This window comes from Rousettus aegyptiacus, unplaced genomic scaffold (assembly GCF_014176215.1).
Source record: "Rousettus aegyptiacus isolate mRouAeg1 unplaced genomic scaffold, mRouAeg1.p scaffold_m13_p_3, whole genome shotgun sequence".
Taxonomy (NCBI): domain Eukaryota; kingdom Metazoa; phylum Chordata; class Mammalia; order Chiroptera; family Pteropodidae; genus Rousettus; species Rousettus aegyptiacus.
In genome coordinates this window covers 50,700,327-50,717,636 of record NW_023416306.1, presented here as the reverse complement: position 1 = coordinate 50,717,636, position 17,310 = coordinate 50,700,327, and the positions used below count along the sequence as shown (strand labels likewise).

The 17,310-nt window shown below is 37.6% G+C and overlaps 1 protein-coding gene across 5 annotated transcripts in view; it reads right to left on the bottom strand.

The window, feature by feature from the left end:
• The window catches only part of KDM4C (lysine demethylase 4C), a 335,813-nt gene that overhangs the window by 302,814 nt on the left and 15,689 nt on the right, over positions 1-17,310 (bottom strand). For all 5 annotated transcript variants that reach the window (XM_016161837.2, XM_016161838.2, XM_016161836.2 and 2 more), the window contains one exon: positions 2,524-2,684. In XM_016161837.2, coding sequence (XP_016017323.2) covers positions 2,524-2,667 — 144 coding nt within the window. In that variant the 5' untranslated portion in view covers positions 2,668-2,684. Of the gene's footprint in view, positions 1-2,523; positions 2,685-17,310 lie in introns of those variants that run through there.

Here is a 17,310-nt window from a genome sequence, read left to right as displayed (position 1 = left end):
ATCTCATGGGTGGCTCTGATCCCTAGGGATACCCCTCAAAGCAAACTAGCAACATTAATAGTTTTGATTTTTACAATCTGATTTGATTAGATGCAGTTTTCTACATTTACTATTGCTGCAACTTCCAGAAAAAGAGGGAAAATAGGTGAAATTGAGTTTATGTGACTTGATAGAAAGATGGCAAGATGACTAAAAACCAACAGTATTCCTAGAAAAAGTAAAAGGAAATTATCACAACACTGAATAAATGATTATCTACAACTTGCTCAATGAGTCGCACGTAAAAGTCTGGGCTCAGGTGTATTTTGTTCAACATTCAGAAAACTAATTGTAGTTCTCATTAACTTCGTTTTCTTACATAATGCCGACAGCGGCACAGGTGCACTCTGCCTGACATCCCCTTATGAGGGCATTTGTCACTACTTCTTATGTTACTAAATGTGCCACTCTGCCACAGGATAGTCACTAATCTCAGTGGTAGTAAGATATATGTTTTCAAGAAACAAAAGGGAGAGATGAACAGAACAAAGGGCTGCACTCAGAACCCAAAAAAGGAAATGACAACCCGAACCCTCCTCCACCCAAATAATGCCCAAGTCCTTTCTAACCCATTCTGAGTTTATGATCAAAATGTTTGTCAAATGATCTGAAATGATATCATTGTCCTTAACTAAAGAATGACTATTCTCCTCCAAGTTAATGTGGAATTGCTGAGGTTCCGAAAATGAGAACTTTAAAAGAGTTGACCCAATAAAGTAGTTAAACTAAGGATCGCTCACCTGAGAAATTCATTATAAACCTTTACTTTGTATTTGTTTTCCCTTTATCTTCCTTGCTTCTCACTCACCCCTAATAAACCTTCACCCAACTTACTTTCTCCCAACTTTTTTTTTATTTCCCCCAATTTTAGATCTTTTCTAGGAGACACCTGAATCATATATAACAAAATTACAGACCTCAGGGGGTAGATGCCAGAACAACCTATGAATCGGCTTACAAGCAGCGGCAGCCAGAGACAGGAAGAGGTCTTGAACAGTGATCCTTGAAGTTCTAGAAGCTCTCTCCTCTGCTTCTGCAGCTCTCAACACTATTGGGCCTTCCTGCAGAGATGGGGATTCCAAGGAGAGCCCAAGACCCAGCCACAGGGCTCGGGAATTTATATGGTGATGTGCAAGTCTACAGAAACCCGGACTATAAACTTAACATTTAGACCAATGATAAGATGAAGTAAGTTGGAGCACTAAACTGAAATAGATTTCCCGTATGGAAGGAATACACAGTCCATCTCAAGTTAAAGTCAAACAGGATGATTTCTCTTTCAAAGCTCTAACTTTGGGTCTGTGGGTACAAACCCACGAAGCAGTCCTCAGAGCCTTAGTGACCACTCCTATGTCCCTGAGCATATCACAACTACCCCTGTCAGGACTCCCTGCTTCTACTCTGCCTCCCCTAACAAAGTCATTCTTCATACATAGAAGCCACAGTTATCTTTTCAAATTATTGTCACAAAATGGCAAACGAACAGTCACCATGTCCTCCTCTCCTCTCTAAGAGGTCAATGTTTCCCACTGTACTTTGAATAAAACCCCCAAAGCTTTATTTTAATGAGACAAGCCCAACACCACCTGGCCCTTTCCAGGCCTCTTACCTCACTTACAATCCTCTTCCCTTGCTCACTGAGCCCCAACTCCACAGATCATCTTCCTATTCTTCCGATACAAGAAACTCAGGTTAGCCTCCAGGCTCTGGTATTCTTTCTGTCCCCACATCTTGAAAGATTGGTTTCTTTACATCCTTTGGCTTTCTGCTTTCATGTCCTTATCTCATCACCTTAAGATGCTTCCACTAGAATATAAGCTCCATGGGAACAGGAGCTTTGTCTGCTTTGTCCCCCACCTCCCCTCACACATGGTATAGTGCCTGGTACATAGCAGGCACTCTCCACACTTGGTGAACAAAGAACTGAAAACAAAATAGAATAGACAAATCTATATGAGAAGGGAAGTAGTCAGTGCCTAGGTCTATAGACATGGTTGGGAATAAAGACTGACTGCTAATGGGTACAGTTTCTTTTAGGGGGTGAAGAAAAGTTCTGGAATCAGTGATAACTGTATTAAGTCTATGAATACACACGCCACCAGTGAATTACATACTTTAAATGGGTGAATAGCATAGTGTATGAACTGTATTTCAATATAAAAAAAAATTTAGAAGATAAAACAGAACAGAGGAGGGAGAGAGAGAACGAAGGGAGTAGTGGTTAAGCTTCTGGTTATTAACTGTCCTCTATTGGAGACTGATTACAGTTAGGAATATTCTCACATCTCTAAAATCCATATATGGTTCTCTGTGGTTTCTATGAGCTGCTTTTGGTTAAAAAAAAAAAAAAAGCCCAGAAGAAAGAGTTAAAAGAAAAATACAATAATTAATCTTCTTTGAGGAAACCAAGTGTTCCATATGGATTAACAAGAACAAAGCTTCTGCAAGAAACAATTCCGGTTTAAAGGATCTGAGGATAATCACCTTTGCAAGGCCTGCCCGATGGGCTCCTTTAGACTCCATGTATGCGAGGTATTTGTTGAACTCCCGGAACTCATCCATGGAGGGTCTGAAGGTCATGATCTTACAGCTGGGATTCAGACGACTCTCCGTCTGCCCCACCTCCATGATGGCTGGCGTAGTCTCTGCAGAGAAGATGATGTGGTCATGAGCAATGAATTATTACATGGTTAAGGTTGGTGGTCATTTCTCCCAAATGGCATGTTTCCCCAACAGGAAATCTATTAGTTACTTACCACTCCCTTCTACTACCCTATTATTCCCTCATCTCTCCCTGGACTTTTGGAGGGGGAAAAAAAATACCTCTAGCCACCCCTCCTCCCACGCTCCTATTCCTGGGATTTAATCACTGACCTAATTATATCACACCGCTCTCCTCGAAATCCTTCCTAGTAAGAATGAAGGGCTTTGCAAGTTTACAAAAGGAGTTGTTCCTAAGTACCAGTTCTGAAACAGACTCTTATACATGCATCTGTATTAAGGCCCAGTTTAGGTGGAATAGAACATGGACAGTGCAACATCCCTAATACAGAGTTTGCTGAAGTGTGCTTCCACTTGTCTTTACATGCTTTCCTATAGTAACTTCCAACCATCTATTCAAGAAAACTGCCAGGAACCAGGCTAAAGTATTAGAGACACTGGAAAGGGTAAGGTTTGTCTCCACCATCCACACTCACTTTTTAGAGGCGAAACTGCAATACACAACTGTACACCTGAGTTACTCAGAAAGGGGCAGAGTTAAGACTTATAAGAAGTTATAGGAGTTTGCCAGATGATACAAAAAGCAGTCCTGGTAGTGGAATTACTTGGAAGTATTACAGGTATAGAAAGAAGTTAGCTTGTCTAGGGTTCTTAGAAAGAAGACTACAGAGGATCAAGGTAGAAAAGTTAGTAGGCTATGCTATGAAAACATGACCTGAATCCCGCTGGCAATGCACAGGATGCTTCCTCAACGAACATTTACTGAACACCTAGTATGTGCCAGGCAGAGGGACTGCAAAGGTGAATAAGAAGCACTGGTGTGCCTGCCCCAGAGAGGCGTCCCACCCTCATCCCACTTCCAGATGCAATAACAGTGCCTGGCATCCAACAACTCAAACAACAAATCTTCTTGGAACAAAGCTTTCCTTTTATTGATTTTTTAAATAAATTTAACTTTCTTGACTCTCCCCCCCACCAAAAAAAAAATTGGGAAGTGAGGGATGAAGTAAAGGGAAAACGTGCAGTGTTAAAACAGATCAGGGCTACCGATAAAGGTGTGACTATCATTCATTTAAGGTTTTAAGTGTCTATCTCACAAAGTATATGTAAGGAAAATGATGTAAATCAAAATTAAACCCTGCCACCCTTTTGGAACTTACAATTTAAAGGGAAAAAAAATCTGCATGAAGATATATTAATACATGGCAGAAAATATCCTGTATTATCCCTTTCAAAGAGAGGAAACATGCAAAAGCCAAAACCTTCCAGGCTACCTCCCCACCAGATACGTATACCAAATCCACAGGCTGCAGGACCAAAGTCTTACCCCTATACAAGAAACAAATAATCCTTTAGAAGTTTCCAAGTCACTCCCTTACAGAACTACTGTGGACTTGTCCACCATCACAGCCTACTCTACACTTTACCCTCCAACAATACTCACTGATTTGTGTTTCTCTAAATAAATACAATTCCCTATGCCTTTGCCCAAATTATTCTCTCCCACTGAACCATCCTTTACTGTTTCCTCACCTGGCAAACTCCTGCCCACTGCCAAAATTCCTAACGCTCTGGAGCAGGCCTAGGTGAACCATCCTGTGTGTTTCAACCTCCCTCTCTGCTATCCTCTTACAGCAGTTGCCTGTCCCAGTGGCTGACACGTCTGACCACACACTGAGCTTTAAGTTCCTCAAAAGAAAGGCAGACTCTCCGTCTCTTTAAATCCTGACACCCTGTCTGGGATCCAGTCTTGCTCATAACTATTTAGCAATAACTATTTGCTAACTGAATGAAGGAATAAATGCCAAAATGTTATTAAAGTATTTACATAAAATGAAGGGAAGCACTGGTCCCAACACAGAAATGTTACTTAGAAAACAGATGCTTTTGCTTGACTGGTAAAAAAATAATAGAACATAAAATTCTGCATAGTGAGTAAAGGAAAGAAGCCCCTAGATAATCTCTGCAGAAACATTTGGTACAGGGAAGGCAGCGTTACCTTTTTGCTAGCCAAAGAACAAGAGTGGCCTGCCTGTTTCTTGAAGCAGAGGAAGAAGCCACTAAAAAAGAAACTGGAAATCCAGTCATTCAACAAGTAGTTACTAAATGCCAGATTGCTGGGTGGGCACTAAGGAAAGAATAAAATGAAATCCTAACAGTAGTGGAATGAAACAGACAATAAATAAGAATAAGATCTCTGAAGAAGAATCCAGGGTAAGTAGATATAAAGTGTAAATAAGAAGTGGGGCTACTTTATACAGGGTAGGCAAGGGAAGGCATTTTCGGAGGCCCGAAAGAGGGAATAAATCGTGAGGAATCTGGAAGAAGAGTAGTTTAGGCTGAAGCAACAGCTATTCAGCTATTCAGGGAATAATGAGGAAGTAAGTGTTGTAGGAACTACTAGATTAAAGCAAAGGAGAGTATAGTGAGTGAGGAGATGAGAGTGAGAGAGGAGATGGGAGGCATGAGAGGAGATGGGGGTAAGAGAGAAGATAAGAGGAAAGTCGTTTTGCATTTTCTTGAGTGAGAGGGAAAGTAATCCTATGCTCCCATCCTTTCTTGTACATTCCCATTCTAGACACTCTAATATGCATGTCCATTCGAGGAGATGACACTGCTTTCTAAAGAAAGTTCTTGAAGATTTTAAGCAGAGCAGTGTTATATCAAAAGATGACAAGGTTGGAAGAACAGAAAATGCACATCAATCCAGGCAAGATAAAAATGGTGACCTGGATCAGTGGTGAACAGAGAGAAGTGGTCAGATTGCAGATATAGTCTGAACAAAATTTCCTGATAGAAGAAAAATAAAAAATAAAATATTGGCTCTGACAAGAAACTGAAGCAATGAGACTAATAATATATGCAGCAAATTAATAACAATCAGAGTTAAACCACAGCCCTTGACCTACTTTGCTAACTGGTCTGTAAAATATACTTTGCCTCTTCCTAGCATCATCGTTCCCTTGATTATACAAAACTAGTTCTATCTACAAATTAGATACACATACTAAAGACCTAGCTGGCTTATGTTTTAGACCTTTTTCAATCTGTAAAGTTTAGATTGACTCTATAAAGATTACACAATCATCAAATTTAAGTATGTATAAAAATTTTTAAATATGTTAAAGCAGCTAAAAATTTAATGTTACTCTCACCACCCAAATCTTTGACAATATGATTGGCAAAAAAGTCTGATGTTTCATTTCTTCGATTATTAATGATATTGATCATTATTGAATATTTATTTTCATTTCATTTTGCCTACTTACATTCTTTACCCTTAAATAGTAGTTTACAAATTTACTGCTTCTTTAAGTTTTTCCTAATCCACATTTATCATTATTAAACTTAATTATGCTGCTAGAATCAAAGTCCCAGACCCCCTTCTTTCTCTTTTACCTTTATTTCTCTGAGCCAAGCAGGGCAGTAGGTATAAAATGTTCTTGCAATAATGTTTCCTAGTCGGAGATTTTCAGCCAAAGGTGATGCAATAATCATTTCTTTTAATGCTACGCCTCTTTAGAGACTCAGTCCCTAAAGTGAGTGACAAGGATATCTATGATAACTTTGTTATTTTGTTTCCATAGAGCTGGCTTCAATGTTTTTGAGAACACTGAAACCAAATAACCATATTTATGGCAAGAACCTTAAGAATTTTTTTCTTAATGAACTAAAGATTTTTTTTCATTAAGTGAAGAAAAGTCCAATACTAATTCATGCTTATATAACTCTTCCAAGCTTTCATCTGCAAATTTTACCTTATCATGAAGGAAAAATATGTTTTCCTTATTCTAATAATGTCTTTACTTGGTAATTAAAAAAGAACCTGAGGCTGATGTTTTCCTGCTTAATTAAATCTATATGCTACACTGTTTTCCTTATGCATTTCCTGTATTTCTGATCTGTGTCCCGTCATTTAAATAACTTCTGTGAGAAGAGTAAAAACTGATAGCTCTCATCGTGGGAGTATTCGTTTCTTAGACAATGGCTGCCACAGAGTTGGTCTGCACTGCTGACTGCCTCTAAAAAGAACATTTTAGGATATGCTACTGAGCGCAACCCCCTGGGAGATACAACACTCGTGGCAGGCAGATAATACATTAGGCTAGAAAGAAAATGAACCAAGGCAGTTAGAAGAGAACACTACTCCAGCCTCCTCCACGGTTTCTTATGAGGTCTCACCCAAACCCTAGAGGACATTCTTTTCAGACCTCACTCATTCCTCCCTCCCTAAAATGAAATTTTAAAAGGAACTAGCAGCCAAGGCTCAGGCGAGGCAGATGCTACTACCCTGCCCTACTCCAGGACTCTACTCCAGTGTATGCTTTGCAGACTGCCTCGATCAGGCATTGTTATGGGTTGAACTGTGTCTCCCAAAACAGACATGTTGAGACCTAACCCCTAATACCTGTGAAGGAACCCTATTTGGAAACAGGGTCTTTGCAGATATAATCAAGTAAAGATGAGGTCATATTCAAACCGGGTAGACCCTAGTCCAATATTACTGGTGTCCTTATAAAAGAAGAGGCAGACACAGAGGGAAGAACACCATGAGATAATGGAGGCAGGCTGAAGTCATACAGCTGCGAAACGAGGAATGCTGGGAATCACAAGAAGCTGAGAGACACGTACAAAAGAGATTTTTCCCTAGATCCTTTACAGAAAGCACGGACCTGCTGACACCCTGTTTTTGGCCTTCTATCCTCCAGAACTGTGAAAGAATAAATTTCTCTCATTTGAAGCCATCAGCCCTTATGGCAATTTATTACGGCAGCACTAGCAAACTAACACAGGCATCAAGGGTCAGACTGAAGGAAAAGTCGAGTGCCACATTCCCCAACCCCAGCTTTATCAATAGTGAAACTCATAATACTCTGACCTCCCATTGCATTCTTTCATCTTTCTCAACTGGTTCTTAAAAACTTTACATTAGCCCTGAGCACACCTATTCATGTATTGAACTACAACAGGGACATCAGACTTTGAAGGCTGCCCTTTTCTGTCATCTCAGGATTAACAGATACGTGGGTCACTCAGGTTGTTGTTATCACAAAGTAAGTATGCGGAAGAGGGCATTAGAACCAACAAAACTGCCCTGAGGATTCACTCTTGGCTTCATCCAGGATGACATCCTTTCCTGGGTCAAACTACACCCAGGTCTAGACTTCAGTGGGTCAAGAGAAGCAATTCTCTTTACATGAAATGCTCACAGGGTAAATGCTTCAAGTTGCAAACATGCCACTTCCTCTAAGGACTAAATCTTACATATAGTATTTAATTTCCTTATGTTTGTCCACTTTGGCCTTGTATCAACTTTTCAGAGTCAAATTTTATTTATATCTGTCATTTCCTGGTTTTTCTTTTCTCTATCTCTTACACTAATTTACTGCCCCACAACAGGGGCCTGGTTGGATCGAGTTGGTTCTTCCAACAACACAGCTCTGGCAACATAAAAGGAATGAGGAACATCTTTAAGTACAGATAGATGAAGTATGAATACAACGATGTTATTGTTTCTACAAAATAGTTATGGTAAATCTTTCTTTTTAGGTGAATCATTTGGAAAGATCCGGTGGAGATTAGATGATCAAAAAAACAAGATGTCAAATGAAATGTCAGAATTCCAACAGTAAAAGATTAGGGAGTAGAGGGATTATTTGTAAAATCTAGAAGGATCTGAAGTGTCTTAACTCTCGCTCTACTTAAATAAAAAAAAATAAAAAAGAACCAAATGTGGTAGATGCTATATGGTGAGTACGGTATATGCAAAAACAAAATGCAAGACTAAGACTCTAAGCTTTACTCAAAGAAAAAGCTTTGCCTTATAACAAAAAAGACAAATAAATGTATAAATTTTAAGTAGAAATAACAGGCATACACATCGTTCTTTGTGATATACATCTTTAACCAAAATAAAAACTATTCAATACCTCTTGTAAAGAATAGTTCTATGTCTTATAACACAGGCATAAAAATAACATCGGGTCAAAAACTGTCAGTCTCCCCTCATGGCTAAACATAACTATTTCTTTTATCTCTTGATAAAGTACACAGAGTAGAATACTGTGTGTGTTTATGTATACAATTTTTTTTCTGAACCATCTGAGTGCAAGTTGCATACATCATGGCCCTTTCCCCTAAAAACTTTACTATGCATTTCCTTAGAACAGGGGTCATTACACAGGTACAGGAGAGTTTTCAACTAATAAGTTTTCCATAGATCCAATGCTTATTCTAATTTCTGTATTCCAATTGTCAAATAAACCAATAATATCCTTTAAAGCATTTTTTTTAGTTCCAGTAGAGAATTCAGCCTAGGATAGGTATTGCTTGTAGGTGTCATGTCTCTGTAGTATTCTTTAATCTGGAATATGTCCAGAGCCTCTCTCAGTCATTAATGACATTGTCATTATTTTAAAAATTAGTCATTTTGTTTTAATATTTAAATAGAAAATTTGTTGGATTTCCAGTCAAGATAGCAGAGTAGGTAAACACTATGCTCGCCTCCTCCTATGACCACATTAAAATTACAACTAAATTATAGAATAATCAACCTGGAAAACCATCTGGAAACCAGGTGAACGGAATTCCTACAGCTAAGGATATAAAGAAAAAGCCATATGGAGACTGGTAAAAGGGGCAAACGACCAGACAGGCTGGTCCCACACCCATGTGTGGCATTTGAAAATCAAAAGAGATATCTCGGCTGCAGAGGTCCCCCTGAAGAATTAGGGATCCCAGCCCCATACTAGACTCCTCAGCCCAAGGCTCCCATGCCAGGAAAAGGAGTCCTCACAACAGCTGGCTGTGAAAATCCAGGGGATTCCATCCCATCTGGTGAGATGGAAGGCTGCTTGGAACCCAGACATCTTCTTAAAGGGCCTCGCAAACACTCGCCCTGAGATCCAGCAAGAGGAGAGTGGATCAAGGGGTACCGGAGCCATACAGGAAGAGATCGAATTCTGTGACTTAAGGGTGAAAGCTGCCACTGTCCCTGAGCCCTTCTTCCATGCACCCTGCGGGCACAGGCAGGCACCAAATCTGAATCTACATTAACCGAGTAAATAACACTCACTTCACCCTGGTGAATTCCACAGACCCCACTCCACCTAACTCACACATCGCCCTTGGCTCTTTCAGCAATTGTGCCTGGGCTGATCCTGCAAACTTTCTTAAAAACTCTCCAAAGACCGCAGGCCCCAGGCAGAAAGTAGCTGTCTTCGGTGTGCAGTGTGCCTTTTGCAGAGTGGCCCCTGACCCAACACGGGTGGCAGCCAATCTCAAATCACACCTTGGTCTCTCCCATACTCCTCCTGGCACAGCACAGGAAACTACCAACTATGGATCACTTTGTAGCTCCAATCAGGAACTGACCTCGGGCTGTAGTAGAGCCCCTCTCAAGAGGCCCCAGAACCAACACACCCAGTTGCTGCCTTTAGATCACAACAGAGCACCTCCTAATTAGCTCCACAACCCAAATCCTCACAGCCAGTCAGCCTGAGGGTATACCCCACCTACTGGCATGCCAATAGTAATCAAGGATCAACTACAACAGAAGGGTACACACAATCCACACAAAGGACACTCCATGAGCACCCCACTCAGATGACCAGGGAGACTGTGCAACTAGGTCCCACATGATAAGTACTACATAAAGCCACCCGACCAAAATTGGGAGATGTAGCAGATCTATCCTAATACATAGGAAAAAAAAAAAAAACACAGAGAAGCAGCCAAGAGGAAGAGACAAAGGTATATGTCTCAAATGAAAGAACAGGACAAAACTCCAGAAAAAGAACTAAACAAAATAGAGACAACAATCTACCAGTTACAAAGTTCAAAACACTGGTTGAAAGGATGCTCAACAAGCTTACGGGAAGACTAGAATAAACTCAGTGAGAACTGGTAGTAAACACACACACACACACACACACACACACACACACAAAAGAAACAGAAACCATAAAAAAAATGTCAGAATAAAAAATACAATAACTGAAATGAAGAATACACTAGAAGAAATCAAAAGCAGATTAGATGAAGCAGAAGATCAAATCAGCGACTTGGAAGACAAAGTAGCAGAAGAAAAATGAGAACAGCAAAAAGAAAAAAGAATTTTTTTAAAAAAAAGAGGATACTTTAAGGGACCCTGGGACAACATGAGCATACCGTCATTTGCATCACAGAGATACCAGAAGGAGAAGAAAGAAAACAAGAAGTTGAAAACCTATTTGAGGAAATAATTACAGAAAACTTCCCTAAACTGGAAAAAGAAAAAGACACAGAAGTTCAGAAAGAACACAGAATCCCAAACAAGATGAACCCAGAGGCCCACACCAAGGCACATCATAATTAAAATGTCAAAGGTTAAAAACAAAGAGACGATCTTAAAAGCAGCAAGAGAAAAGAAACTAGTTATCTACAAGGGAGCACCCATAGACTGTCGGCTGCTTTCTCAACAGAAACTTTCCAGGCCAGAAGAGACTGGCACGAAATATTAGAAGCGCTGAAAAGTAAGGACCTACAAGGAAGACTACTCTATGTAGCAAGGATATCATTTAAAACAGGAGAGATAAAGAGCTTCCTGAACAAGATAAAGCTAAAGGAATTTATTACTACCAAATCAGTATTATAAGAAATGTTAAAGGGACTTCTTTAAGAAGAAAGGGGCGGGGGGAGAATATAAATATGAATAATAAAATGATAACACCTACATATGTCCCAATAATCACTTTAAATATAAATTAAGGCTCCAAACAAAAAATATAGGGTAAAATATTTATAAACAGAGAGAAAAAAAACCATATATACACATATACATATATATGTCTGTGTGTGTATATGTACATACATATATATATAGTAGCTGAATGGATAAGAAAACAAGAACCGTACATATGCTGTCTACAAGAGACCCACTTCAGATCAAGAGACACAAAAAGACTGAAAGTAAAGGGATGAAAAAAAGATAGTTTATGCAAATAAAAGTGAAAAAAAAAAAGCTGCAGTAGCTACTTACATCAGACGAAATAGACTTTGAAACAAAGGCTATATAACAAGAGACAGAGAAGGACACTACATAAAAGGGATCAATTCAACGAGAGGATATAATCCTTGTACACATTTATGCACCCATTGTAGGAACACCTAAATTTATAAAGCAAATACTGATGGACATAACAGGAGAGATCAACAGTAATGCAGTAATTGTAGGGGACTTTAACATTCATTGACATCAATGGATAGATCACCCAGACAGAAAATCAACAAGAAAACAGTGGCCTTGAATGACACATTAGACCAGATGAATTTAATTGATACTTCTAGAGCATTTCACCTTAAAGCAGCAGAATATACATTCTTTTCAAGTGCACATGGAATATGTTCCACTATAGACCACATGTTAGTCCACAAAACAAGTCTCAATAAATTTAGCAAGACTGAAATCATACCAAGCATCTTCTCCAACCATAATGTTATGAAACTAGAAATCGATGACAAGAAAAAAAAAATGAGAAACATATAAATACATGGAGACTAAATAACATGCTACTAAACAATGAATGGGTTAAAAAGGAGATCAAAGAAGACATCAAAATATACCTTGAGACAAATGAAAATGAAAACACAGTGACTTAAAATCTATGGGACACAGCGAAAGCCGTCCTAAGAGGGATGTTCATAGTGATACTGACCAAGACAAGAAACAAGAAAAGTCTCAAGCTAACCTTACAGCTAAAGGAACTGGAAAACGAACAGCAAACCAAGCCCAAAGTGAGCAGAAGAAAGAAATAATAAAAATCAGAGTGGAAATAAACAAAATAATCTAAAAAATAATAATAATACAAAATATCAATGAAACCCAGAGCTGATTCTTTGAAAAAAAACAGAATTGATAAGCCTTTAACCAGCCTCATCAAGAAAAAGAGAGAGGACCCAAGAGAATAAAATAAGAATCGAAAGTGAAGTAACTGTCACCCCAGAAATACAAAGAATTATTTAAAAAAAAAAAAACTATAAAAAATTATATGCCAACAAATTAGGCAATCTGGAAGAAATGGACAAATTCCTAGAAACGTACAATCTTCCAAGAGTGAATCAAGAAAAAACAGAAAATCTAAACAGATCAATAACAACTAATGAAATTTGATCGATAATCAAAAACCTCCCAACAAGGGAAAGTTCTGGACCAGATGACTTCACAGGTGACTTTTACCAAACATTCAAAGAAAAAGTAACACCTATCCTTCTCAAACTTCCAAAAAAATCAGAAAAAGAAAGACTCCCAAGCTCATTTTATAAGGCCACCATTTTCTTAATTCCAAAACTAGACAAAAACATTACAAAAAAGAAAATTTTAGGCCAATAACTCCGATAAACATACATGCAAAATTTTTCAACAAATTAGCAAACAGGATTCAACAATACATGAAAAAGATCATATACCATGATCAAGTGAGATTTATTCCTGGGATGCAAGGTTGGTTCAGTATTCACAAATCAATCAATGTGATACTCCACATAAAAAAAAATGAAGAATAAAAATCATATGATCATATCAATAGATGCAGAAAAGGTATTTGACAAAACCCAGCATGCATGTATGCTAACAACAACAAAAAAAGTAAAATGGGAAAAGAGGGAACGTATCTCAAAATTAAGAAAGGCCATACATGACAAACTCACAGCTAACAACACACTCAACTGTGAAAAGCTAAAAGTGTTTCCCTTAAGATCTGGAACAAGACTAGGATGTCCACTTTCACCACTTTTATTCAGTATAGTATTAGAAGTCCTAGCCATAGCAATCAGACAAGAAGAAGAAAGAACAGGTATCCAAATTGGAAAGAAAGAAGTAAAACTGTCATTATTTGCAGATGACATGATACTATATATAGAGAACCCTAGAGATTCCATAAGAAAACTATTAGGACTGGTGAATGAATTCAGTAAGGTAGCAGGATACAATATTAACATAAAGAAATTGGTTGCATTTTTATTCACCAATAATGAACTATCAGAAAGAGAAATTAAGAAAACAATTCCATTTAAAATTGCATCAAAAAAAAAAACTTAGAAGTAAATTTAACCAAGGAGGTAAAAGATCCTGTACGCAGAAAATTATAAGACATTGAGGAAAGAAAAGACTAAAAATTCTACATTTAAAAGAGAATAATAAAGAAAAAGCCTCCACCACCTCCTCTTTGATGACATTCCAATTTGCAAACAATGTCCTCTGTGCTATATTGGCCAATGAAAGTGGACAACTTTTAAAAAAAGAAGGAAATTGAAAAAGATGCAAATAGATTGAAGCATATACCATGTTCGTGGATAAGAATTAACATCATTAAAATGTCCATACTGCCCAAAGCAATCCATAGATTCAACGTAATCCCTATCGAAATATAAATGGCATTTTTCACAGAACTAGAACAAATAATCCTAAAATTAATATGGAACCACAAAAGATCCCAAATATTCACAGCAATCTTGAGAAAGAAGAACAAAGTTGGAGGTATCACACTATCTGATATCGAACTATACTACGCAGTAATCACAACAGCATGGTACTGGCATAAAAACAGACATATAGCTCAATGGAACAGAAGACAGAGCCAAAAAATGAAGTCATGCCTATCTGGTCAATTAATCTATGGCAAAGAAAGCAAGAATATACAATGGGTAAAGAGTCTCTCAATAAATGGAGTTAGGAAACCAGACAGATACACACAAAAAAAATGAAATCAGTCTACTTTTTTACACCATATACAAGAATAAACTCAAAATGAATTAAAGACTTAAATGTTAAGACCTAAAACCATAAAACTCCTGGAAGAAAATAGAGATAGTAAATTCAGAGACATTGCTCTTATTAATATTTTATTTTGGATACATCTCCTAGGCAAAGGAAACGAAAGAAAAAATAAATGGGACTACATCCAACTAAAAAGTTGTGTACAACAAAGGAAACCAACCATCAACAAAATGAAAAGACAACCTACCCATTGGGTGAAGAGATATGCCAATGATCCATCCATTAAGGGGTTAATTTCCAAAATTTATAAAGAACTCATACAGCTTAACACCAAAAAAATAATCTAATTACCAAATGGGCAGAAGACCTGAATAGACATTTCTCCAAAGAGGACATACAGATGGCCGACACATATGAAAAGATACTTAACGTCACTAATCATCAGAGAAATGTAAATTAAAACTGTAATGAGATATCACCTCACTCCTGTCAGAATGGCTGTCATCAATAAGTCAAAAACAAGAAGTGTTGGAGAGAATGTGGAGAAAGGAAACCCTCGTGCTTTGCTGGTGGGATTATAAATTGGTGCAGACACTATAGAAAACAGTATGAAAGTTCCTCAAAAAAATTAAAAACAGAACTACCTTATGACCCAGCAACTCCACTTCTGAGTATTTATCCAAAGGAATCCAAAACTAATTCAAAAAAATATATGTATCCCTATGCTCGGTTCAGCATTATTTACAATAGACAAGATATGGAAGCAACCTAACCGTCCATCAACAGATGATTGGATAAAGATGTGCTACAATGGAATATTATTTGGCCTTACGAAAGAATTAAGTTTTACCATTTGTGACACATGGATGGACCTAGAGTGTATCATGCTAAGTGAAATAAGTTAGAGAAAGATAGAATACGATATTTCACTTGCATGTGGAACCTAAAGAACAATATAAATTAACAAATCAGAAAGACTCATACAGAGAACAAACTGATGGCTGCCAGATGGGAGGGGGTCCCTGGTCCATCCATATACAGTGCACACCAGCCATGCTGTGAATAAGGCAGTGGTGTCTGGGAACACTTCTTGAAGTGTTGGGTAGTGTGAAAGTCTCTTTTGGAGGGGATCAGTGGATGAAAAGGTGAAGGGAATAAGAAGGACAAATTAGTAGTTACAATATAGTCATGGGGATGTAAACTACAGCACAGGGAATACAGTAAATTGTATTGTAATAACTATATATGGTGTCAGGTAGGTACTAGACTAATCGGGGGGATCGCTTCGTAAATTATATTAATATCTAACCACTATGTTATACACTTGAAACTAATATAACATTGAACGTCAACTGTAATTGAAAAATACAAAATTAACAAATAGAATATTTGTTTTAAAAAGAACATTCCTACTTTGATATGATATGTTCTAAGCTAAGTGTTTTTCCTTTCATGGCTGGTACATAAAAATGTCATATTTAAATTGACCTCATATCCAGCCACCTTGCCTATAATCTATAGTTTCCAATAATTTGTGTATACATCCTTTAATAATTCTATCTAGTCTATTATGTGAAAATTAACATAGTGATTTTTGTTGTTGTTTCCATCACAATACTTATTTTTATCTCTCCTTCTCATCTACTGACCTGACTAGGACATCCTAGTGCTAAACTTAATGACAGTGGACTGTTGGAATGTTTCTAACCTTTATTCATCAAAATAATGTTTACAGTGTATAGGTTCAGGTTAGAAAAGTTCTATTCTACTGCTTTCTCTATGAGGTGTTTTGTTGCTTTCTGTTTATTTGTTTGTTTTGCTTATAAATCACAAATACATGCAGCATTTTACCAAATGCTTTCTCTATATCTATTACGATGAGTTTTCACCTTTATCTATTATTGTGATTAAATATTATTATGTTGAACCAACTTGTATTTCTAGAATGTACCCAGCCTGATGATGATGTATTATCAGAATTGTACATTGTGGAATTATCCATGCTAGTATTATATTTTAAGTTTCATAGCCTATCTTAATAAATCAGGCTAGCTTATAATTTTCCTCATTCACATTGTCCTATCTGGTCCTGGTATTAAGACTTGCTAGCCTGAAAAAAATGAGTTGGTAAGTGTTCCTCGAAGAGGGAAACTTAGAGTTTGTGAGGGCTGGAATTCAGTATTATTTCAATAATTTCAGAACTAGCCTGCAAAACCATCTGAACCTGGTATTTTCTTTGCAGTCAGACATGTTAACTACAGAATCAATTCTCTTAAGTGGTATATTTCTACTACTTCTTGAATCTGATCCAAAATGTATATTTTTCTGGAAAACTATACATTCGAATACATTAGCATAAGTTTTTCATGGTCTCATCTGTAGTTCAGTACTCTTTTCAATCTTGATATTCCTGTTCATTCTCTTCCCTCTCTCCCACTCAAGGTGGAAATCTATAGTTCCCATCAGTCTCAAAAATACATCACACATGACCCAAAAAATAGTTAAGAACCACTGGACTAGAGCCTCAGAAGTGGGCTGAGCTGTGACAGCTCCATCAATGCTCAGAGGTATCACCCTACTAAGCATCTCATCCTTGTTAGTGGTAAATCCTAACCATTAGGAAATAATTAAACAAATTAAACATTCCTAAACACTAGGGTGCAGAATTCTACCAGTTCACTAAAAAAAAACAGGAATGAAAATGCTCTGATTTTTCATAAAGTTCCATCTTTTATTCCCAGAGAATGCTCTTTCTGCTTTGTTGGTGTTTTTTTAGACTTAACATAAGTTTTCTT